At 37.1% G+C, this 26,290-nt stretch overlaps 3 protein-coding genes and 1 long non-coding RNA gene across 4 annotated transcripts; 2 read left to right on the forward strand and 2 right to left on the reverse strand.

Moving 5' to 3' along the window:
- The first annotated feature begins 896 nt into the window (after positions 1-896).
- Positions 897-4,372, forward strand: LOC149036809 (uncharacterized). The gene has a single exon (XM_089188944.1). The coding sequence runs from the start codon at positions 1,142-1,144 to the stop codon at positions 2,351-2,353; it is 1,212 nt and encodes a 403-aa protein (XP_089045070.1). The 5' UTR covers positions 897-1,141; the 3' UTR covers positions 2,354-4,372.
- A 2,036-nt stretch (positions 4,373-6,408) lies between these two features.
- LOC149036810 (uncharacterized) lies at positions 6,409-10,862 on the reverse strand. Its single transcript, XM_089188945.1, has one exon. It carries the CDS (start codon positions 8,949-8,951, stop codon positions 8,007-8,009), a length of 945 nt encoding a protein of 314 aa, XP_089045071.1. The 5' UTR covers positions 8,952-10,862; the 3' UTR covers positions 6,409-8,006.
- A 1,450-nt stretch (positions 10,863-12,312) lies between these two features.
- On the forward strand, positions 12,313-25,808 carry LOC149036811 (uncharacterized). Its single transcript, XM_089188947.1, has 2 exons — positions 12,313-12,500; positions 23,096-25,808. The coding sequence occupies exons 1-2, from the start codon at positions 12,404-12,406 to the stop codon at positions 24,649-24,651; spliced, it is 1,653 nt and encodes a 550-aa protein (XP_089045073.1). The 5' UTR covers positions 12,313-12,403; the 3' UTR covers positions 24,652-25,808.
- LOC149036812 (uncharacterized) lies at positions 21,995-22,794 on the reverse strand. The gene is made up of 2 exons (XR_016181511.1): positions 22,657-22,794; positions 21,995-22,595 (listed from the first exon to the last, which is right to left on the reverse strand). It is a non-coding gene; the product is annotated as an uncharacterized LOC149036812 (long non-coding RNA).
- Positions 25,809-26,290: the final 482 nt, after the last annotated feature.

A 26,290-nucleotide genomic window follows, 5' to 3' on the forward strand; every position in this document is an offset into this window, starting at 1 on the left:
GAGAGACATTGGAATTAGGACTTTATGATGCTGTTTCTTATTTTAATATTGGTTCAATTAGTATAATTAAGCTTTTCCAAGCCCTTGGTATTCCTCCTGGCAAATATACCAAGGATGGGTTTCAGACTCCAAGACCAGCTTAGAGTTAATATTGCACAACATAAAAGCATAGCTACTACCAAGAAGCGATACAAAGTGATTAGGGGCCTTAAAAAACGAAAAGATGATCATAATAAGCAAACTGAAGGTGTCAGCTATGGCCTTGGTCAGTTTTGAACAGTTTAATTCATGGAAACTGTGTTTAAGTCTTAAAAAAATCAGTTTAGAAACTTTAAACCAGTTTTCTCTCAATTTTGAATTTTGTGAAACTACCGACACTCTAACAAAGATAACTTTCCAGGGTTTTATTCAATTCTTCTCATTTTTGGAGTGAGAGATCTCTGTATATTTTTGCATGCAATGAACTAGAAACATGTACTTAGGTGCATCTTTTGTTGTTAAATGACCAAAATGAGATTGCTTATCTTATCAATTCCTGAAAGTTGTTGTGTTTTCTTTAATATTTTCCATTCTATATGACTGAGAGGTGTTTTGGTAGTTCATTGCATGCAGGTGCATGTGAAGATCATTGTCTAAAAATTTTGTGAATTTTTAATCTAATGTTTAAGAGATATGACTGTTCTTGTTCGGGTGCCTACTGGGAGGCATCATTTGCTAATTCTCAGCAGCAATAATAAAATATCAAGTCAAAAACTGCAAAAATATAGTTGTCTCCATGTGTCATTTCAGGTGACATAGATAACTTTTTGTAAAACAACATATGAAAAAATGTTGATTTTTTGAGGGTTGTACCACCTTAAATGACCCTCAGACAACACCAGCCTTCCATGAGCCTCCCAGTCTTAAAGGACCTTCACTGAGTACTTTTCTGCAGGCATCATCAACAGAGGGAAACAAAGATCTCACTTTCGATGGCTTGGCAGTATTTTCAAAGCTGGCCAATGCTTGTCAATCATTAATTGATGTAGGAAAGGCAAGAGTTCAAGTCAACAAGATTGCGCTCATCGGGATAAAGGAGGAAATTAACAAAACATGTTCGTTTTGCGACCTGGCAATAAAAGCGCAGCACGCAGGATACTCTATGCTGATATTTTCTTCCTCTACATACCAGTTGTTGGAGAAAAATTGTAGCGTAAAAACGGCAGATAAACTATTAATCCCTGTTGTTTATGGCTCTTCTTGTGAAAATTCGCGGCATGACTGGTCCATGATTGATTCTCACCTTTCTACCGCAGACCAAACAGGAGTCCATATTAGAGTTTCACTTGTGTCAGATGTTCTTACAGCGATGGCATTTTATTTGAAGTACCTTTACTTTTGGTTTCTTGTGGGTCCAGTTATTACGTTGGAATGGCTCCGACGAAAGAAGATACTCTGTTGCGTGACAACGACGGGACAAATCGACGAGGAGTCTGGTAACGAGGAAATGGTCGAGGTGGGCCGAGGACACTATATCCAACGAGCTCAAATCTTTACGTATCACGCTCAGACTAGTTCAATCACAGTGCGTGTGGCGAGGATGTTTGGAAGAGGTATTCGCTACCTCGCAATTGGTTTTGGTTATGTGATTCTCACTTTGGCAGCGCTCCCTGTAGGTATCTCAAGTGGAGGATGGTCTTTTTTCCGATTTGATGAACAAGAAAGATTTCGGCAACAGGCTTTCTGGGATGTTCTTCTACCAGATAAAATTGTAAACGGCACTAATTCGACCTTCATTGACTGGAAACCCGGGGCAGGCGTTTGGATAGCACCAATTCTCACGACGTGGTGGTCAGTTGTACGAATATTTTCCTTTTTTACGTATAGTACGTTTGTCTGTAGGAGAACCTGGACCGTTTCGACGAACCCTTCAAAGTTGATTCGGAGCGATTGGTTTTCATCCAACATGTATTTGCTCGTTTTGTGCTTCGTTGTTCTATACTGTTCTCTCAACCAGATTCCATTATTTGGAAGTATTTATATTTGGAAGTTTTTATATTTTATGCTTTACAATGTAACTTGCACAGTTTGTAATTTTCTTTTTATAATCATCCTCAACAAACACAGAGTTGTGACAAGGTATTTGTTCTACATCAGTGTGTGTGTGATCTGTGCTTATGTTGAAAGTGACATAGTGGCTGTGTTTTATTTCATTCTCAATTCTCAAGGCTTCCTCAATAACGTAAAACTCACTGCTCTTCGCACTCTAGCACTTGGCCTCACTTTGACTCTGAGTTTCAGTTCTTCAATGCACATAATCCGCAAACTTATGAAGCCACAGGAGTCTGTGTTTGAGGGACTGTCAGAGAGGTGAGTTCAATGTTTTTGGATTGGGTAAGCAGCATCTCTTGCCATTTTCCTTCGATATCAGTTTTACACAATCTGCGTGACAAATATTAATGGGAGCTAAACGAAAAATTTCATAATAATCTGGAATTTGATTGGGTTTTCCATAAAATAGGACTTGGCTGTGTTTTAGGGTGGTGTTATGCCGCTTTCCTACAGCCTTGTGAAATAAAAAACATTGACATTAGAGAGTTTAACAAAAACACAGCGGCTATAGAGCGGGAACGTCACTAAACAAAAGCTTTCATGAGTAGAACAGCTGTGCAGGCGCGTTATAAATCTTTGTAAACTTTCTTCGCGTTCTTTGCAAAACAACAACAATGTGAAATGACCAAACTTTGCGTTGTCTGAAGAACGTGAACGATGACGGCTAGTTCTGTAAATTTCTGTTTCTAATTTAACACTGAGTTCCACACTCAGTTTCAAAATAGTTTTGACAGTAAGCAACAATTCCAATTACTTTAGAGTAGTGCGAGATTCGTGGGCAAAATATAAGTTCTTTTTTTAATTGCCGTTGTTCGCGGCGTCGCCGTCGACGTTTCCTGAACTGTATACTGTTTGAGTAGCTGTCTTCATGAAATATGCCACTGAGGGATTTTTAAATTTGGTAGTACGTGACAGCGCCTCTCAGATTCTTTATGATTTTACTAAACTGTGAGAATAATTGAGAAAAATAACACATTTATAAACTTATCCATTAGTAGGTTTCCTGGAAGATGCTATAGATAAGATCAACTGCAATGTGACAGAAATTTTTTTATGTAACAACAGACGTATTTCTCATATGTTAGCTTGTGACGGAAGTCTTAAAAATATACCGAGATATCAAATCGTTTTTAAGGATTGATGTCATCAAATGATTATATCACAACATGGAAAACCAATACGTACTGATAGGATCGTTTAGTTAAAACGTTTTCCTGAAATAGAAGACATATGCTCAGGAAATCAAATATTCGGTAATTTTTCCTATTAGGTTGAAAACATTATAGGAATATTGTGTTGGAATCGTTAGAAATAGTGCTTTGGACAAAACTGTGTCTTATAATAATTTTTTTCTTTATTTGTTTCATGATATTTTAAATTGTCTGAGGGTATGATAGCAATACTCACCAACTAAATAATTGGTATAGGTAATTTTGTTAGAATATACGTTGGATATGTAAACTTGGTATTATATGGTAGCCATGTTTGGATTTTTCATCATTTCACTGAACTATGAATATGAATACGTGAACATTATACATTTATAAACTTATACAGAAGTAGTTTACAAAAAAATGCTGCAAGACCAGTAGCAATGTGACAGGAATAGTTTTGTATAATGGCTTGATTTTTTCTCAGTTTGACTTTGAATTGTTAGCTTTTTACTATAAATTTTAATAATTTAGCAATATGTCATTTATTCTAAATAATGATTAAATTACAATTTGTGGAAAATCATAATTAGGCTATTTAAGTCAAACAATGTCTCTTTGTTTATTATGACATAATTAAAAGTAGTGTCCTATAGTTAAAACGTTTTCCTGAAATAAAAGACAAATGCTTCAGGAAATCTTTAAAAGCTGGTTTGGAACCTTGTTCTTCATCAATAATCAAACATTTTGACTCAGTAATTTTTTTCCTACTTATTAAGTTGAAAATACCCTAGGAATATTGTGTGTTGGAATCGTTAGAAATGGTGCTTGGGACAAAGCTGTGTCTTATAATAATTGTTTTTCTTTATTTGCATCATGATGTTTTAAATTGTGAGTGTTTTATATGATAGCAATGCTCACCAACCCAATAACTGGTATTGGTGATTTTGGTAGGATATACATAGGATATGTAAACTTGGTATTATATTTGTAGCCCTGTATGGATTTTTCATCATTTCACTGAACTGTGAATTTGAAATCCGTAAAAAGTAAACATTTACAAAGTTCGGCTTTCAGTCAAAAAATGTATCTTTGTTTATTTTGACGTAATTAAAAGTTGTGTGCTCCACCGTCTGTTCTGATACAATTTATTGCACTCCCACCCTTACTGAGCTTTGACTTTTGTCTTCAGTCGACGTGAAACATAAAGTGCCAAAACATCTACCATTTAAAGTTTCCAGTCTTTGATATGATGGTACTTAATAAGTTTCCATGAACTATTTTCTGCTGTAATACCCATAGAGCAGGCATAATTGCGGCTTTGAGGACATGTGACTAATAACCGAATAAACCTTTCATTAAAACTGACTTGTACGTTAAAAAGTTGAAAACATGTTTTGCCTGAGAGAAGGTGGAAAAAGGAACTCGAAGGAGAGAATTCGGGAGAACTACTTCAAAATGCTATCTAACAAAATGCTATATAACAAACATCTCCTGAACACCATGTTGATATTTTCCAGTTGAGCAGTTATGTAGATAATAATAAAACAACTGATGATCCAAATTTCAAGAGCTGTTTTTATTATACCGAACCCAGAATCGTAGCCTGTAAATACTCAAGGGCCTTTGAATACTCAAAAAATACTTAACAGTTTTAATTCAGCTTCAATACTAAGATACTACTTGGAGTCAGATAATTGAAATTAAGTGTCACGCAATCTGTTAGCACAGAAAAGCAAGGAGCGACTTTGTACACATGTTGAGAAATAGTTTTGTGTCAGTTAGCTGCTCCTGCTCTCCATGTTAACCACCTCCTAATATATTTCGGTTGGAAAACCAGCGATTTCTAGTTGTAATGAAGGAGGTATGTTTCTAAAGAAACTGTAGTGCTAAGTCGGTGGAAAGGTATAACAGAGTAATTTAGCATTATCTAATTTAGTATTACGAAGGGCTAATGCAGGTATCAGCGGCCATCCCGAGGGGTCGACCCCCAGGCACCCAGGGGCATTTGTCACAGCTGCCGCGACAAATACATGCTAAAGCCCCTCGGGTAGGGCAAAAAATTGGGACAAATACCCCCACCCCTGGAGCAACCTGGGCAACATATAGTCAGTGTTGCCTGTTCCTCGATGCAAAAGTACGAGTGATCATGGTTTACTGAAGCCACATCAGCATGCCTTTGCTACAAATCCCCTGCTAAGCCCGGGGGTCGACCCCTCGGGACGGCCGCTGATACCCGCATAACGCTCGAAACGTCAGCTATTAAACTCTCTACAGTGGCCAAGTTACTTTATCAGCTCAGTTGATTTTACTAAATTACCCTGATTTCCATTTTTATTTACCGCAAGATGTCCTCGAGACAACATATATCTGTTGTGGAGATGACCCTGGGGAACAAAGTGCTTATTCCATTCGTGTTTGTATTGCTTAGGAGGTAGTGTTTCTTGGATGGTCAGATCGAAAAGGCTTGCCGTTATCGATGATTCATATCTTGGGAAGGCAGACCTAACTTAGCTTTCCGAAAGATCAAATGAACTGAGCAAAATGGGTTTATACTTCAAGAGCCCACACTTAATTATATCTCTGGCCCAACTCTCGTCATTTTGAACAATGGTATATTTTCAATGCCACGTACGGTTCTAGGAGGTTCGAAACCGATAAGATTCCACGCTCTGATTATGGATACAAGTATTTGAAAGGTAGGATTGAATTTAACTTTCGAATCATGTATGAAGCATTTCTATGTAACTGTTTTGTTCGGTCAAACAACCTAAATTGAGACAGTGTAGTTTATAAATATTTTAAGAGGTCATTTATTTAAGAACCTAAAACACCGCAAGAATATGTAATTGATAATATCTTAAAGTTTCTTGTCAATATCTTTATGTCTAAGAGTAACATCTCGTCCTAAAGAATAGGGGATGTAAATATTTTGACCAGCCGCAGAGTACGGAACCTTACTTCTGAACGATTCCTGGCGATTAGCGATTACTTAAATAAAGATTTGTATAACTGACGTCACGCAGTCACGAACACCTTAGGTTATTTGCGTGACGTTCAATACCCTTATGTATGTCAGCCGGGATAACAAGCACTCTATTACAGTACTGCAGAGTAGGAAAAAAATCCTGGTCATGGAAGCTTACTTGTGGGAGCCTCATGTGTGTTCAGTTGTTTCTTTATTGGCACCATTTAAGGTTTAAGACTAAAGTTACAATGTTATGTATCTGACACAGACAAACCAGGTGCACCCTTTGAAATCCATTCAGCCTCTCTCAACTATTGAGCTGAATTCTGAAAAATAAAGATTCATTCCTGATCTTCTATACCATCCATAATACAACTGATGGGTAACAATTAGAATCCTCTCTTTGCCCTGTTTCTGCACAAGTTATGAGAATACATAGTACTGCGATAACTCGTTTTGATAGCCTAAATCGTCTTCCTTTCACAAAGTAGTTGTTAATAAAAGGAAACACTGTAGTCTAATAACTTTAACACCTCTTAGTTACAGAGAAACACTTCTAGTTTCACATTCAGATAATTAAGACTCGATATTCCAACTTAACCTTGAACAGTGAAGAGGAAGTGATATTTTGATATTGGGAGTGAAAGGGTTAATGCAATCAAAGTGTTCACATAATATAACTTCACCATTTTCCTCCTTTGTATGCAAATCTCAAAACTGTCTATATTAATCCATGAAACTTATTTACATTGACTTAAAACTATAAAAAGTACTACACTGTGTTTATATTCGGGTTTTACTTTTAAACTAAGGTGCTCTGCATAGCTAAAAGTAAACTTATCCTTTAACTCCCAAGATCTGATTGTTAATTCTCCCCTCTGGCTGCTACACATTTCCTTGTAAACTGATTACCAGAATTTGGTGTTAGATCAAGATAACAACTTAATGTATTAATATTATGGGGAGAAGTTGCATGTGAAGCACCTCTGAGAGTTAAAGGGTTAATGTAAAAATATCACAATGTGAAGGAATTTAATTTATAAGTATTTTAAAAGGAACATATGATATCCCTCTCCAGGATTTTAATACAAATAATATTAGAGAATAAATAAGGGAAAACTGAAATTATCGAAATATACAGAGAAGTTGTTAAATTAGACAGAACACTATTTGATTATTGCACATAATTGTGTAAGCTTTTAAATACTGTGTTGTCATCACAGTAAGGGCAAAGACTAAATTGACTGTGGGTCCTTTGTCTTCTACAAGATTATATGATCATTTGATTTTTGTCTGCGATTTTTATGCTAGTTATACTTTAATTATTGCACTGAAATACAGAAAGAGCTTGTAAACATACTAGAGTAGTATAATTAGATCATTTCACAGAACTGTATAAATGAGAACCTTAAAAAAATTACACATGTATAAACTTATTGTATTCATCATTGGGTTTACCAGAAACTGGTATTAACAAGAAGGGACGCAACGTTAAAGAAATTTATCTACGTAACTCTGTGCGTTTCCCTAATTTGTTTGTAAAATTATGAACTTCCATCGCAAATAATTTTCTATCCTCATCTTTCTCAGAGGTAGAATATCATCGTGAATCACATTTACTTGATTTGGGTTTCGTAATTTTTCTATAGTACTATAGTAACTGACTCAGTAACTAGAACAAAAGAACGGATTGTTGTTACAGGCTAGCTTTATCAGTCAGCAATGATTCTTAGTTCTCCGATTTCGCGCAAGCCATAAGTGTCTGGTTATATATTTGTGGTTAAAATAAGTAATAATCAGGCCATAGTCACCATTTCAGTAGCTTCATTTCCAATTTGCCGCCCAGCACGAGTCAACACTAGTTTCAGAGACTTTCTGTAGTATGGCAGTCTCCAGGCGTAAACGAATGCGTCAGCAGCTACCTTAATAAATAACATTTCGTCTGCAATTGTCATGGCAGCGTGGAGGTGAAGCGTGTCTTGTGGTGTCTCCAGTTCTGTGTAAAACCAGATATTAAGTGTAATGATATGAGCAAGAGTGCAAGCAATTAGTATTGCTGATAGAAACAAAGTTGCCACCACAAGTTGTCTCAAGCCTTTATCGTCTTCATTTTGGCGAGATTCTTTGGCAAATCGGCGAAGTGACCTCAGAAGTATAGCAGAACCAACGAAAAGCAGGATTGTTATGACTGTGGCATGGAAATGGAGATTTATCTGAAGGAGGCTTCTTCGTGAGACTCCGATGAATTGCAGAAGAGTGAAACCTGTGAAGTACAGCGTCGAGATACCAACAAATACAAGGATCCTGCGCGTTGTAATGGCCGAGCGGTAACGTTGTGGGTGAGTTATGGCAAGGAACTGTGTCCAAATGAGAGCGAGAACGAGCAAGAATGACAAGTTGAGGCCTACGGTGGAAATAGAACTTCCAATTCTTAGCAGTCTTACGTATGATCGGCCTGGATATAGTGACCATTTCAAATAACTTGCCAAGCGGTAAGCAACGAAGAGAGGCTCGATAACAAGACCGGTTGTAAAATCAACACAGCCTAAAGCGATGATGAGATACGAAGCTGGTGTACGGAAGCATTTGAGAGGATCTTTGTAAATAGTCAGTAATAACAGGAGGTTACTAATGACTGTTATCGGCGACAGAATCACCAGGGAGATCCCTGTGGCGAGCTGGGTGAACAGATAAAACCTTACATCGATCGAAGGAGAATTTGATGTTGTGCTGATATTCATGGCTCTTGATGTCTTCGCAGAATCAACACTGAGCGTCGTCCAAGGAAATCTTTTAAGCTGACGCCTGCATAAGCTGCATTTCTTTGGGATGTTGGTCGATCTGTCGAGTTTTAAAACAATTGTGCTCTTTTTAACTCGCAAATTGTAAGCTTACGTAAAGTACTTCTGTGCCTGTAATGTGAGCTATTTTTGAATTGCATCGGGAAAAGCGGATGGACCGGAAGACGGCAGCACTTAAAATATGCATCGAAAAAGGGATATGAACCGCAGACAGACAACATTAAGTGTTCGTGACTGCGTGACGTCAATTATTTGAATCTTTCCATACTCTGAGGGCAGAGTATATTTTACTCTTACACACAAAGATAATTACACATTCTTGAGGTGTTTTAATTTAAACTAATGAATACGATTGCAGTGAATAAATTGCATTGGATCAGAAGACGACAGCATTTAAAATATGCATCGGAAAAGCGAAATGAACCACAGACACACAACATTAAGTGTTGGTGACTGCGTGACGTCAGTTATATAGATCTTTATTCGATCGTTCTTGAATAAGATTCCGTATTTTTAGGGCAGCCAGACTATTTTGATTTTATTTTACTCTTACACACAAAGCCAAATAATTCTAAGCAGCGGCTCTTACATCCGTCAAATTACCTTGAGAATTCAGTGCAAAGTAATATACTGCCACTACGGACCATTTTTAAATGACTCAGCAGTATCTCTGTAAGGAGGAATCAAAGATGGTTGCTCTCGAGGTTTGAAGAATTAACAACCTGAGAGACACGGTTTTCATCGAAACAATTCCTTTTTAATGTGTTTAGTCTTGATTTCCTTGCCTTATTTTTTACTGCTTAGAGTTTGGTGATGTTGTCTGGACTGTGAGATTCATTCAGAACTTCAAGTATCAAATTCAGGGAGGGGAAATAGTACAAGAGAAGGAAACAACCAATTGCTGTATTTCAATTGGTAGTTTTAGGTAAAAAAGCATTTTAAGGGTGAAAAAAATTTTTGATCAAAAGATGTTTTGACTTTTATTGTGACAGGTTTTGTCTGTTGTCTGCACAATAATTCGTTCATTCTATTGACTGCAGTTTATGTAATTGCCAATACTCATGTTTAATCCTTTGACACTTAAGAGTGACTAGCATCTAATTTCTCCTTACAGTATCAACTTCAACAAATTAAGATGATGAAAATGAAGGAAATGATCACCAATTCAAGAAGCCTCTGATTGCCACACAAATTCTCCTTGTCATTACCATAGGAAATATAAAGAGAACAGTGTGGAGAAAATGAAAACCAATTTAAAGATGTAAAAGGTTTTTAATTTGGATCAGCTTTGAAAAGTTTGCATGACCCCTCTAGGTAGCCTCTCAGGCGAACCGACTTTACGTAAGGAAACAAAATACTTGAAGAGGCGACCACCACAGACAAATTTAGAAATGCTTTTTCTTTCGGTTCAGGTCTGAATCTCTTCACTTTTATCAAATAAAAAGTAGGACAATCCTCCGCTGAATATTTCTACCGGATCGCTGTTACAACGAGGATCACACAACTATTGTAGAGAGCCACTTCTGCGACGCTGAGGTTCACCAACAAACTCGCTAATCGACTTGCGTTAGCCAGAAAACTATTGCTTACAGTTGCTCTATCACCTCTCATCAACTTTGACTTTCTGAGTCAAAAAAGCGTGATTATTGGGCCCAGATCCAAAAGTAAAGGCTATTTAAATACAACTGCGCGGTGGCATATTCCTTCTTCATAGCGATGAGCCTTTCCTTCATCAACGACTGATTGACAGGCTTTGGCCATATTTGACTGAAATACTGCCAAGGTATTGAATCAGTGAAGGTGCGTTAAGGTTGTGAGGCTTATATTTTAGTTGAGTGTCTCCCAAACCGAAGACCACGACCTGGATGTCTGAGAAAGATGATTTTATATATATTTATATATATATATATATTTTATTGATGATTCATATCTTGAGAAAGCAGACCCAACTTGGCTTTCCGAAAGATCAAATGAACTGAGCACAGTGGGTTTGTACTTCAAGAGCCTGAACTTTACTATATCTCTGGCAAACTCTTGTCATTTTGAACGATACATTTTCAATGCCGGGTACGTACGGTTCTAGGAGGTTCGAAACCGATGAGATTCCACGGTCCGATCATGGACACAATTATTCCAAAGATAGGATCGAATTTAACTTTCGAATCATTATGAAGCATTTCCATCTGTTTTGTTCGTGACTGACCTGTAAGCTGGCTTTATATAGCTAAGTGTCAGCCACGTTAATAAAGTATGTATGTATGTATGTAAACAACCTAAATTGAGACAGTGTAGTTTATAAATATTTTAAGAGGTCATTTATTTAAGAACCTAAAACACCGCAAGAATATGTAATTGATAATATCTTAAAGTTTCTTGTCAATATCTTTGTGTCTAAGAGTAACATCTCGTCCAAAAGAATAGGGGATGTAAATATTTTGGCCGGCCGCAGAGTGCGGAACCTTAATTCTGAACGATTCCTGGCGAATTGTCCCCTTAATACTGTGTTTGCGACCACTGATTCCCTTTCCGTTCCCTTTGCAAACATTGTGATTCCCCCCAGTTATACTCCTCTCCTTCCCCAGGCAATAGAGGGGTGGGTGTTCAAGGTTTATTGTATGGTAGTGGCCTATTTTAATTTATTGTATTTAAGTTTTCACGAGCTTTCCAGTGATTAATAAACCAGTTGAATCTCATAGACGCTTGGAGGTTTTATTTCCCCGACGCGGCGTTGTTCAAGTTTGATTTATGTCAGCGTCCGCCCCATTACAGTCTGTCTGCGGCTCATTTCGCTTTTCCAATGCATATATTTTAAATGCTGACGTTCTCAGTTCAATCCTCTTTTCCTGATGCAAATCAAAACTAGCTAACATTATTAATATGGAAAAACTGCTCGTATGAACCTTAATTCAGAACGATTCCTGGCGATTAGCGATTACTTGAATAAAGATTTGTATAACTGACGTCACGCAGTCACGAACACCTTAGGTTATTTGCGTGACGTTCAATATCCTTTGGTTTTGTTTTGTGTGACATACCTTCGAATTGTCGGCATTATGTTTCATTCGGCCGCGAGACACGGGTTAGTTGCAAGCACAAGCAGATCGAAGGTTTGTCTAAATACTAGGAAAAATAGAACAGGGAAAGAGGTATGTCATCTTATTTATTCTTGTATTTATAAACCGAAAGGCGTCTAATCGAAGGTAGTTTTGTTTCGCTTTAGATATATATGTTGTTTTGATTTATCTCCATGCACGCCCCGCGTTCGAGTTTAGGACATTTCGATTAGCGTTGATTGTAACATTATTAATACGGAAAAACTGCTCGTATGCTTACAATTTGCTTACATTGGCAGATTTTTTTTTAGAACACAGATTGACCAACTTCCCGAGGAAATGCACTCTATGGCGCTGGCAAAAAACTCCTTGGATGATGCTTTTGATCTTGCGAGGACAGCAAGAGCCATGAATATCAGCACAACATTACAGCATTGATAAAGGGACCGGTGATTATTACCGCCGGATGGGATGGGGGTTAAATTTACCAGATCCCCCCATAAGGATTTGTTGATATTCCTCACTGGCTGTTAAATGGCAGTTTATTTTCTTTAGTCCCCTTAATACTGTGTTTGCGACCACTGATTCCCTTTCCGTTCCCTTTGCAAACATTGTGATTCCCCCCAGTTATACTCCTCTCCTCCCCCAGGCAATAGAGGGGTGGGAGTGGGGGTTAATGGGTCCCTTAGGAGTACACTTACTATTCCTAAAAATCTGGGGATGTCAGCCGGGATAACAAGCACTCTATTACAGTACTGCAGAGTAGGAAAAAAATCCTGGTCATATGGAAGCTTACTTGTGGGAGTCTCATGTATTGTCTGTTGTTTCTTTATTGGCACCATTTAAGGTCTAAGACTAAAGTTACAATGTTATGCATCTGACACAGACAAACCAGGTGCACCCTTTGAGATCCATTTAACCTCTCTCAACTATAGAGCTGAATTCTGAAAAATAAAACAGGAAATCAATTTCAATTGTTGTATTTTGTATCCTACAAAATATTCATTCCTGATCTTCTATACCATCCATAATACAACTGATAGGTAATGATCAGAATCCTCTCTTTCCCCTGTTTCTGCACAAGTTATGAGAATACATAGTACTGTGATAACTCGTTTTGATAGCCTAAATCGTCTTCCTTTCACAAAGTAGTTGTTAATAAAAGGAAACTTTCTAGTCTAATAACTTTAACACCCCTTAGTTACAGAGAAACTTTTCTAGTTTCACATTCAGATAATTAAGACCTGATATTCCAACTTAACCTTGAACAGTGAAGAGGTGATATTTTGATATTGGGAGTGAAAGGGTTAATGCAATCCAAGTGTTCACATAATATAACTTTACCTCTTACCTTCTTTGTATGCAAATCTTAAAACTGTCTATATTAATCCATGAAACTTATTTACATTGACTTAAAACTTTAAAAAGTACTGCACTGTATTTATATTTGGTTTTTACTTTTAAACTAAAGTGCTTTGCGTAGCTAAGAGTAAACTTAACCCTTTAACTCTTAAGATCTGATTGTTAATTTTCCCCTCTGGCTGCTACACATTTCCTTGTAAATTGGTTACCAGAATTTGGTGTTAGATCAAGATAACAACTTAATATATTGATATTATGGGGAGAAGTTACATGTGAAGCACTTCTGGGAGTTAAATGGTTAATGTAGAAATATCACAATGTGAGGGAATTTAATTTAACATATGATATCCCTCTCCAAGATTTTAATACAAATAATATTAGAGAATAAATAGGGAAAAACTGAAATTATTGATTTTTGAATTTTTCATTTGTTAGAAATACTTGTGTAAAATACTCCTTTTTCACTTTTATTGTTTTCCTGTTTCCTAATGATGCACTTGCCATCTTTTAACCTTTTACATCTGTACATTGGTGTTCATATTTTCCACACTGTTCTCTGTATATTTCCTATGGTGATGACAAGGAGAATTTAAATGGCAATCATAAGCTTCTTGAATTGGTGATCATTTTCGTTATTTTCATCATCTTTATTTATTGAAGCTGATACTGTAAGGAGAAATTAGATGCTAATCACTCTTAGGTGTCAAAGGATTAAACATAAGTATTAGCAATTACATAAACTGCAATGAACAAATTAATGTGCAGACAGCAGACAAAACCTGTCACAACACAAAGTTAACACATTTACAATTAAAAACATCTTTTGATTAAAATTTGTTTCACCCTTAAAATGCCTTGTTACCTAAAACTTCCAGTTAAAATACACTAATTAGTGGTTTCCTTCTCCTGTACCATTTCCACTCCCGGAATTTGATGCTTGAAGTTTTGAATGAATCCCACAGTTCAGGTAACATCACCAAACTTCAAGCAGGAAAAGATAAGGCAAGGAAATCAAGACTAAACACTTTAAAAACTAATTGTTTCAATGAAAACCGTGTCTCTTAGGTTGTTAACTCTCCAAACCTCAAGAGGGATCATCTTTGATTCCTCCTTACGGTGATACTGCTGAGTGATTAATAAAGATCATGAGGATAAAGGAAATGATTGCCAACCTAAGACGTTTTGATTGTTAGATGAATTCTCCTTATCAATACCAAAGGGAATGTAAAGAGAAGAGTATGGAGAGTATGGATACTGATGTTAGGGTGTAAAGGGTCAATAGACTCTAATTAATGGTTGTTAAGTTGTAATCTTGCTTATGATTTCGTGCACGTCATTTCCTCGGTACTATTATCATCCACATGCATAATTTTGTCGCAGGGTATGTGTTTTACATTGTTTTAGGCAGCACTTAATAAGCCTCACTCCGACTCTGAGTGTAGAATACAGCAGCTAACGTATTGTTTTTGTACAGAGTATTTGAGGCACTGATTACAGTGGAAGCGATATCCACAGTAGAACAATACTTTTTTGGACAAAGAAAACTTGATAAAATAGGAGTTGAAAATTTGATACTAAACTAGACCCTGTGAGCAGGGTAACTGGGATACCTGGATGGTAATGGATCCGTGGAATCAAGTGTAGTGATACTACGCGTGTCGGACTAGTATACTGAAATAGTGAGCTCAAGTCTGGCCAAGGGCATACACCTGTCTCCAAACATAGGCATGCTATGCATGCAAGAGTTATTTTTTCTAGGGTGGGTGGATTACTTGAATCATTGTAAGTGGTCTACATTCTTACAAAAGGAAAGAAGATTATTAACACGGGAAAGAATGAAAATGTCGAATTACCTCACACACAGGTATTTTGTGGTAGATTATGTGTGTTGTGAGAATAAATGTAACCAAAAATAAACTGTATTGGTGCCACGGATACCTGTTAGTACAAAATGTAGACAGCAGACTGCAGACCGGATACAAAATATAGACTGCAGAGTGGGTAAAAAATGCAGACTGAGAATCGGAAGAGTTTTTACGTCTGGTATATAATAACATGTCATCTTACAGCTTACCGAGCGTCACGCAATCGCTTTTCCGCGATCAGCCTTCACGATTATTTGCACTATTGTGGAAAATTCCTGGCCCATTTCTTGATGAAAATCGATCGTAATATAATTTCAAGCCTTCAACATAGTTGGTCGGTGTGATGTCTGTACAGATTTTACCAATGTAATAAAAGTAGATGACGTGAATAATAGTGATGGTAAAGCAAGCTTAAAACGGCAACAATCGCCAGAAACTACAACGGATACGCAGGGTATGAGTGAGTTTTATTGATTTTTCGAGAAAAATCTTCATATTTCGAAATATTTATCGTTGTAAATCGACCATATTTCGTTCCCTATACTATTCCTTATAACGTGTTCAAATTTTCAACGGTTCCTAGAATAACTTACTCTGAGTCACACAACGCGTGACGCGTTCGTGAATTAATCGTTGGCTCTTTCTCGAAACGTGACCTTGGGTCACCTGTGACAAGACAATTGCGTAAACAATACTTGACATAACAACATTATACATAAAAAACACGGGATTTTGGATCATGTATTTATTAAAAAATAATATCCATACAACTACAATGAAAACAAACATAAGATTCACCTTTGTGATCGTGAAATTAATACCATTCGCACTGTTATCGTAGCTACGTTCCCGGTCGTCACTAGTTTCCATCTGTGAAACTGACGTGACGTCATATGATCTCCGGCGAGAATCTTCGGTACAGTGATCGGGTTCCATTCGTAAAAACAAATATGGCGGACACTAAAGCTTGAGGCGATTACCATGAGTACGGAGATTGAGGAGATGGTGTGAACGGTGAATGGTGAGTATATAATCTTTAATCATAATAACAATTGTAAAGAACAATCTTCGTATTATTTTGTTCATTTAGGAATTTGCAAGGAAATGCTCTTGTAATGTTATTCACATTTCTGAAGAAACGTCGTTTTGGTCGATGGAGAGATGGGCCATCCATCAAAATGACATAAGACTAGATGAAGGTGAAAGTTTGGTCGAGAAATAGCGGTAAATGTACTAAGGTCTGTCTGCCTGAAGTGCTGGTAGGCATGCTATAAGAAATTACCATCCTTGTTTTTATAAATTTACCATAAAAATATCTTTACTGAATTTTCTTTTTTAGAGAATGCAAGATTAAACTTTTTTTTTTCCTAAAATGCAAATAAGGTCATAGCCTGTTAATGGAAACATGAGCTTACTAGTTACGGTACATGTAAATACAGACCAAACTAATATTGTTAGGTACACTTTTTTATGTTGACACAAATTTATAGAACTAAGCTTCAAGTAAGCTTATTAAAATGTAAAAACTGAAACAGTAGATATTAACCATACAATATCATTTAAGTCATACAGTTGAAAAACAACTAAACTATTTGCCACCATGCAAGTTGGTAACAATGATTAGCCCTCAAAACAGCATAATACTCAACAAGTATAAATTTAAAGCAAATGCTTTACCAAACTTATTTTTTTGCATAACACATGTGGTGGCAAGCATAACAGATGTGGTGAAATTTAAAGTTAAAAATAACTTTAAAAATTTTCTACAACAACTGTTTTTTTTTCAAATTATTTTGTCTGTTGACTTTTTTAAACAAATTTCAGTTGGAACACTTGTAAATAGATTACTCGCACAATTATTTAAACTGCAGTTTGGTATCCTTTTTTTAAAAAAAAATTGTATCACAATATTTTAAACCATTTTTGGATTACTTCAAAATTGTGTGGTTCCAAAAATAGATACCCATCTCTAGAAGATCACTATAAGTTGCAGCCACTGACTGTTTAACCAATATTTTTTTGGGAAACTATGGCGCTAAACTGAGATTTCTTAAAAGGGACTTTAACCTAAAAAAGCCCCTTCTGTTGGGTGTGAGGGAAATATGAAAATTTTCTGTAACACAGTTATGACAATGACCTTCACAAAAAAGTTCTGCGATGAAATTGCAAATGAGAGGAATGGTTTCAAGTGACAAACTTAAAATATCTGATGTCAAGACTTGCAGATTTTTTGCTAGACACATGTTGGTCACTCAGTTCCTTTAATATTTTGTAGCTTCTCTGCATTTGCCACACTTCCACTTTCTACCGCTGTTAATAGCCCACTCTGGTATGTTGACACAAGAAGTATGATACCATGCTCTGCATCTGTAGCTGCACTGAACATATTCCTCTTTATCATATGGCATTCTACATAGACAGTAGATAGCAACAGATGATTTGTTGCAGCTAATATGAAAAGGAACTCTCCTTGTTGTTTTCGGAAATGGCACCATTACTCCATTCTCCAGGCAGCGGACATAATGTTGCCGCATAGATTTTTGTTTATCAGTACAGAAAAATTTATAAAAATGATCTTAGGTTTACTTGTAAGACCATTCATCGGACGGGTGCTTAACAAACCTCGCCAGTGATATGGTCTTTGTGTTCATCCTCCTTTGGTAGGTAGATATAGATTCTACGTTCATATGGAGGTTTTTGTCCACTGTTGGTATCAGTCTTTAGCTTTTTGGACATGTCCCGTCGAAGTCTCTCTGTGTCATCCCTGATCTACTTGTAAAGAGTTATTGTTAACAAAACTTTTACTTGTAATTTAGTACAGACTAATAATAAATTATGAGTATTGAGGTTACTATACTTAAAAATATGTTGAAAACATCGCTATCAATAGCACACAGCAATAGTTATAGTAATAATAATAATCATCATCATCATCATCATCATCTTCATCATCGTCATCATCTCATTGTTTACAGACTGAAGTACCTCGTAACTTGGATATGTAATAACTTCTGATAGACGAATACTTGCAGTGCACCCGAATTTCATGGTGTCTTGAGGTAAAAATCTCTTCTTTTTGAAGGAGTGATCGCCAGCCTGTAGTTAAGAAGAAATAATAATTATAATGTAAGAAAAGAAACAAACAAAAACAAAAGGTTACTTAGATGGGGAAGAAATAGATTTTTTTTGGAATTTTAATTTGTCAAAAACATACCTTCTCATTGGCTTGTCTTGCTTTGAATGCCTTTTTTCTGTCTGGACCATGTTGGTAGTCAAACACCTTTGAGCCAATGATACTGAAGGGCACTCCATCAAATGGGATTTTGTCATCTTTAAAATAAACTTTTCTTGGCTTGGCAAAGGGATCTGTGACAACATCCAAAGAAGGAATTTTTGTTTGTATTTTATTTAATGCACTGGTCATTTTATCAAGCATTTCTGTTCTTTATTTCAAAGATTAAATGACACAATTTGTTTCTTTTTTTTACCTGCTTCACCTTTATCTAATATTCATCCATAGCCCTCACCTGCTTAACCCAAGCACGTAAGCTACAGTTGAATCCAGCAAGAACCCACACATTTTTTTTCAGATCAGGTGAAATTCGTTCTTAATAAAGTCAATAAGCCTATATGAAAATACAAACATCAGCTAACCTTAGTTGTAATTTTTAGACAGATATTACTGGACATCCCAGTGAGAGGGAGGGGGGGTTCTACTCAATAATTTTTTATATAGGGGGGGATCTGTCCAGTGGTCCAAACCCTTATCTTTTCATCTACTACTTTTGACCTGAAAAAGGTAACCCTTTCATGCACAGCCTCTCAACATTCATAGTCCACTATGGGAGTAACCTCCCCCCCCCCCCCCCTACACACACACACACACCCATAGGCGTATGGGCGCACCTTTCGGACTTGGGAAGGTGGTGACCTTGACCTAAATTTAAAAAAAAACTAACTGTTTAAAATTATCGTGTCTCACGAAACTAGTGTCACAATTCCAGAATCCAAATTTGAATTCTTGAAACCCATTTTATTAATTAATGGGATTTTTTGTTTGTTTTCTCCATGTGCTTTTGCTGGAATCATGGGCATTTTGTCCTACCCAGCGAGCAGAGTCGATCTTCCTAGATCAGTCGGGTAAGAAGATCGAAGAGACTCTCTTCGCATGGTAATTTTGTCCGAAAAAAAATTACGACTGGGGGCTGCCGCCTCCCCCCCCCTCCTGTTCGTTCGCCTATGTCCCCCAATCTAAATGTATATTTTTCCCATGTTTGCATGCATAATAGACTCACCTCCAGCCCCAAACATCTTGTCAGATTTAAAACAGGAAAACTTTGTCGTGGTTTCTATCTCATATTGCTTTATCACAGCCATGGCTGCTTCAACTGACTCGACATAACCAACATACTTGCTTGTAGATCCTTTAAACTTCGGCTCCCACGAACATACCGCATGAGCAGTAGTACTCAAAGTACTGTTTAATTGTACAAGATCATCTGTGTGGCGTTCTTCGACATTTACTGGTGTAGCCATTTCTAAAAGGGTCAGCTAGGCTATAACAGTTCTTACTAAACTTCCAGATTTAGCGGTCGCGGAATCTTAATAGAAAATCTGCATTTACATATTCGAAAATGCCCGCCAAAGAACGAAGCTCAGCGGGAAAGAAATGCTCGGAAATCCGAGGGCAATGTTCGGCAAATTGTCGTTCATCGCCGAGTACGATCACCCAGCATGTCACGTCACTTTCACGGATGGAAGATTACGATCGAATATGCCATCTTTCAAACTGACGTTGACTCACCATTCGGTGATACACACTGGTATACGCACTAAAATATAAACAGTTGCTCTCAGCTTTATTAAAAGTAAGTCAGAGTTTTATTTGATGTACAAGGCAAAACATAAAGATCTGCAAAAGGTTAAGAGAGAAACATCCGCCATATTTGTTTTTTCTAAAGGAAACCTGAAACCCGAACCACTGAACCGAAGATTCCCGTCGGAGATCATATGACGTCACGTCAGTTTCACGGATGGAAACTAGTGACGACCTACGTTCCCTGGCATCAAGTGAATCCAACATGGCGTCTTTCTTCACTAGCAGTTTGCATCCATTTGAATTTTGTTCTTCAGTCTCACGGTAGTAGTGTTGTTCAATAGATTGCATAGAGTATATGCAGTTTGGTTTCAGATTTCAGATTTTGCTTTTTACAACGAGTTTACGTTGTTAACTAAGACATTGGCATACTTGGCATACAAGACATACAAGGCATTCAATGCTTTCATGGCTTTCAAGCGTTCGCGATTCTGTCCGATCCAAAATTACCGCTCAATAACATCTTTTTCTGTGGATTGGCCGCGAACAATACGACTTGTGTATGCGTCTATGAGTATTTTGAGCGTTTGCCCCATAATGCTCCAGATGATCGTAATCCAATTACGTTGAAATACAAAACGACTGACAAAATAGTTTTATGGGCAAAAATCTCGTGTTCGTCATGTGACCCGGCCCTGTCAGTGCATGACAACGTCAATCATCATCAAGATAGCACGCGTGATCAGCATGTGAACACCTCATTGGATCACAGTTAGTTGTCATGGTGTTGAGGGCCCAATGACCTCTGGGTACAATTGCGCAATTTTTCCATTTTGTGGCGGAGGAAAAAAACAAAAACTAGACCCTGTGAGCAGGGTAACTGGGATACCTGGATGGTACTGGATCCTTGGAATCAAGTGTAGTGATACTACGGGTGTCGGACTAGTAAACTGAAATAGTGCGCTCAAGTCTGGCCAAGGGCATACACCTATTTCAAAACATAGGCATGCTATGCGTGCAAGAGTTCCTTTTTTGTAGGGTGGGTGGAATACTTGAAACATTGTGAGAGATGTCTACATTCTTACAAAAGGAGAGAAGAATATTAATGTGGGAAAGAACGAAAATGTCGAATTACCTCGCTCACAGGTATTTTGTGGTAGATTATGTGTGTTTTGCGAATAAATGTAACCAAAAATAAACTGTATTGGTGCCACGGATACCTGTTAGTACAAAATGCAGACAGCAGACTGCAGACCGGATACAAAATATAGACTGCAGAGTGGGTACAAAATGCAGACTAAGAATCTGAAGAGTTTTTACGTCTGGTATATAATAACATGTCATCTTACAGCTTACCGAGCGTCACGCAATCGCTTTTCTGCAATCCGCCTTCACGATTATTTGCACTATTGTGGAATATTCCTGGCCCATTTCTTGATGAAAATCGATCGCAATATTATTTCAAGCCTTCAATATAGTCTTCTTACTTTGCGCGCGAGTTGGTTGGTGTGATGTCTGTACAGATTTTATCAACGTAATAAAAGTAGATGATGTGAACAACAGTGATGGTAAAGCAAGCTTAAAACGGCAGAAATCGCCAGAAAATACAACGGATACACAGGGTATGAGTAAGTTTTACTGGTTTTACGAGAAAAATGTTCATATTTCGAAATATGTATCGTTGTAAATCGACCATACTTCGTTCCCTGTACTATTCCTTATAACGTACAGTTCCTCTCGTAACTTAACACCGAGTCACACAACGCGTGACGCATTCATGAATTGATCGTTGGCTTTTTTTCGAGACGTGAGCTTGGGCTGCTGGTGACAAGACAATTGCGTAAACAATATTTAATATAACAACATTATACAAAAAAAAACACGGGGTTTTGGATCACGTATTTATTAAAAAAGAATATCCATACAACTACAATGAAAACAAACATAAGATTCACCTTTCTGATCGTGAAATTAATACCATTCGTACTGTTATCGTAGCTACGTTCCTTGCCATCAAGTGAATCCAACATGTCGTCTTTCTTCACAAGCAGTTTGCATCCATTATAGTTATTTTCTACACTCTTACGGTAATAACGTTGTTCAATAGATTGCATAGAGTATATGCAGTTTGGTTTCAGATTTCAGATTTTGCTTTTGACAACAAGTGAACGTTTTTCAACTAAGACATTGGCATACTTAGCATACAAGGTATTCAAGGCTTTCATGGCTTTCAAGCGTTCGCGAGTCAATTCGTTCCAAAATTACCGCTCAATAACATCTTTCAGTGTGGATTAGCCGCGATTAATACGACTTGTATATGCATCTGTAAGTATTTTGCGCGTTTGCGCCATAATGCTCCAGGAGATCGCAATCCAAACACGTTGAAATTTATAAGCAAGATCTCGTGTTCGTCATGTGACCCGGCTCTGTCTGTGCATGACAACGTCAATCATCATCAAGATAACACGCGTGATCAACATGTGAACACCTCATTGGATCACAGTTGTCATGGTGTTGAGGGATAACACGCGTGATCAGCATGTGAACACCTCATTGGATCACAGTTACTTGTCATGGTGTTGAGGGCCCAATGACCTCTGGGTACTATAGCGCAATTTTTCCATTTTTTGGCGGAGGAAAAAAAAAAAAAAAAAAAGACGACAAAAAAACAAAGGCATTTTATGACTGGGCTACCACAGGTATCCCAGTAATGAAAAAGCTATACTTGAGATGTTGATAAATGTTCAAGAACTTGTCTGTTGTGCCTTATTATTTTCGGTCAGCGGTACAATTATGGTCCTACGCTGTGCATTCCTCTACAAGGGCAGGTTTTGACTAAGATCGCTTTTGCGTTGATAGCCAACATGTCTGCAAAATTCTTGATTATTGGCGGCTCTTTTTTCTTCATCCTGCTGAACCTTGTCTCAGCTTATGTCTTGTTCTTTCTTCGACCTCAGCCTCCCGTTTCCTGCGATTTTTTCTTCCTTGGCGAAACAACTTTGTCGTTCGCAAGCGTTCCGGAAGTGGTTTGCGATCTCTCTCCGCCGTGGTTTGAAAATGGACATGATTATCGTCCTTCGCTGGAACAGTTTCTGCAAGCATCGAAAGCTGATGCGGACCAAGATCTTCGTTTGAGTGGCTTAGCAGTGGTTTCCAAACTGACCAATGTACGTCAACCTCTAGTTGATGTAAGCAAGTCAAGAATACATGTCGACAAAATCGCTATTGTCACGCTTAAGGATGATACAGCGACATTTTCGTGTGGAGATCTAGCACTTAATGCACAGAACGCTGGATACTCTGTGGTGACATATTTTGGCGACGGACATTGTGGACCAGATGGAAATGTATCAAAACCTCATACGCAAGAGGAGATATTGATTCCCATTGTGTTTGTTGGCAACTGTATCAATTGCACCAGTTTCGAATATAATTATGACTATGATTTTCTTAAAGCTACAGACAAAACATTTGTAAATATCATAGAAACTCAACAAGGGTCTGATGAGCTCAGCAAGATGGCAGAATACCTAAAAAGACTTTACTACTGGTTTCTTTTGGGTCCAATTATTACGCTCGTATGGCTCATACGAAAGAAGAAACTCTGTTATATGACGATATCACATCAAATCGATGAAGAATCTGCAGCAGGAAACGAGGAAAATGCGCGGCTAGTCCCAAGAGTTGAGGAGGATCAGGAACATAACATACAAGATATCACCGGCGAGGAAATTGAAAGTGAGTTACAACCTCTAATCAATACAATATACACAGACACTGATATAACAACATTTGACCACATGGGCAGAATTATAGTTTGTGTGACAACGCTATTTGGAAGAAGCATCCGTTACCTCGCAGTTGGTCTTGGTTACGTGCTTCTCACTCTGGTGGCACTCCCTGTAGGTATATCAAGAGGGGGATTATCTTTTTTCCGATTTGATGAACAAAAAATACGAATACGAAAGAATACGAAATACGAAAAATACGAAAGGTACTCAGATGTTCTCCCTTTATGGTGGCCATCAATTCAAATATTTTGTTTTTTCATGTACAGTAGGTTTAATTGTGCGAACGCTTGGACCGTTTTGACAAACGTTTCAAAGTTGATTCGAAGTCACTGGTTTTCATCCAACATGTATTTGCTCGTTCTGTGCTTCGTTGTACCGTATTGTTCTCTCAGCCAAAGACTATTCTCTGACATGTTTACGTTTAACAAGTTTTTATATTTTACGGTTTACAATGTAACGTGCACAGTTTGCAATTTTCTTTTTATTATCATTCTCAACAAGCACAAAGTTGTCACAAGGTATGTGTTCTACATCAGTGTGTGTATGATCTGTGCTTATGTTGAGAGTGACATAGTAGCTGTGTTTTATTTCATCCTCAATTCTCAAGGCTCCCTGAACAACTTAAAACTCACTGCTCTTCGTACTGTAGCACTTGGCCTCACTTTGACTCTGAGTTTCAGTTCTTCAATGCACATAATCCGCAAACTTATGAAGCCACAGGAGTCTGTATTCGAGGGACTGTCAGAGAAGTGAGTCACGGTTTTTTAATTAAATTACGTAAGCAGAATCTCTTGCTATCCTTCAGTACCAGTTTTCAAATAATCTACGTGACAAAGTTTAACGTGGGCTAGACCAAAAATTCCATTGTTCTTTCCAGAAAATAGAACTTTTCCGAAACTGAGTCGTGTTATTGAGCAGTGTTATGCCACTTTTGTACAGCCTCGTCAAGGAAAGAGCATTGAAATTCTTTGAATAGCTGTTAACAGCTGTAATTTAGAACAGTGCCGTTACCAACCAAATAATTGGTATAGGTAATTTTGGTGAAATGTACAAAGGATTTGTAAACTTTGTAATACGTGGTAGCGCGATTTAGAATCTTCAACATTTCACTGAAATGTGTAAATGATAATTGAGAGAATGACTCATATATTAACTTATCCAGTAGTAGTATATTTCTTCTATGTTAGCTTTTGACGGAAATTTTAAACAATGTAACGAAATATCACATTTTTGTAAGGATTGATATCATCAAATGATTGATATCATCAAATGATTGATATCATCAAATGATTGATATCATCAAATGATTGATATCATCAAATGATTGATATCATCAAGTGATTGGTAATGTCGAAAACATTCTAGGAATGTTGTGTGTTGGAATCGATAGAAATGGTGCTCGGGACAAAACTGTGTCTTATAAATTTTTTTTTCTTTATTTGCATCATGATATTTTAAATTGTGTGAGTGTTTTATATGATAGCAATGCTAACCAACTAAATAATTGGTAGAAGTAATTTTGGTAAAATGTACGTTGGATATGTAAACTTGGTATTATATGGTATCCCTGTTTAGATCTTTCATCATTTCACTGTGGATAAGAAAACCGTAAACATTACACATTTGTAAAGTTATAGAGGTAGCTTTCATAGAAAATGCTGATAGACTAGTCGCAATATAACAGGAATATTCTATATCAAAACCTATTATTTTTTCTCAGTTTGACTTTGAATTGCTAGCTTTTGACTATAAATCTTCGTAATTTAGCAACATGTCATTAATTTTTATGACTGATGTCAAGTAATGATTATATTACAATTGATTGCTTACTGATTAGCCTCTTGGTTAAAGAAAAATGTATCTTTGTTAATTTCGACGAAATTAAAAGATGTGTGTTTTTTGTCATAGTACCCCATGAATCTGTTGATGGCTCCACTGTCTGTTCTGATACAATTTATTGCATGCACTCCCATCCTTACTGAGCTTTGTTTTTCTTCAGTTGACGTGAAACATAAAGTGCCAACCATTTAATGTTTCAAGTTTCCAGTCTCTGATATAATGGCACTTAATTAGTTTACACTAACTATTTTCTGTTGATATAATACCCCAAGAGTAGGCATAATTGCAGCTTTGAGGACATGTGACTAACAACCTAATAAATCTTCTGACTAAAACTGATATGTGAGTTTAAAAGGTTGAAAAAATGTTTTGACTGAGAGAGGGTTGAAAAAGGAATTTGAAAAAGAGAATTCGGGAGAACAACCTCAAAATGCTATCTGATAACAAGCATCTCCTGAACATCACGCTACTATCTCCCAGTTGAGCCGTCGTGTAGATCATAAAAAATATCAGAAAATTCAATTTTTCAATACCAAACCAAGAATCAAACCAG

Source organism: Pocillopora damicornis, chromosome 12 (assembly GCF_964200805.1).
Source record: "Pocillopora damicornis chromosome 12, jaPocDami1.2, whole genome shotgun sequence".
Taxonomy (NCBI): Eukaryota; Metazoa; Cnidaria; class Anthozoa; order Scleractinia; family Pocilloporidae; genus Pocillopora; species Pocillopora damicornis.

Coding starts and splice junctions, on each gene's coding strand:
- LOC149036809 (XM_089188944.1), top strand. CDS start 1,142: ATGCTGATATTTTCTTCCTCTACATACCAGTTGTTGGAGAAAAATTGT.
- LOC149036810 (XM_089188945.1), bottom strand. CDS start 8,951: ATGAATATCAGCACAACATCAAATTCTCCTTCGATCGATGTAAGGTTT.
- LOC149036811 (XM_089188947.1), top strand. CDS start 12,404: ATGCACTCTATGGCGCTGGCAAAAAACTCCTTGGATGATGCTTTTGAT. Junction 12,501..23,095: donor CAGCACAACATTACAGCATT/GATAAAGGGACC, acceptor TTTTCTTCCTTG/GCGAAACAACTTTGTCGTTC.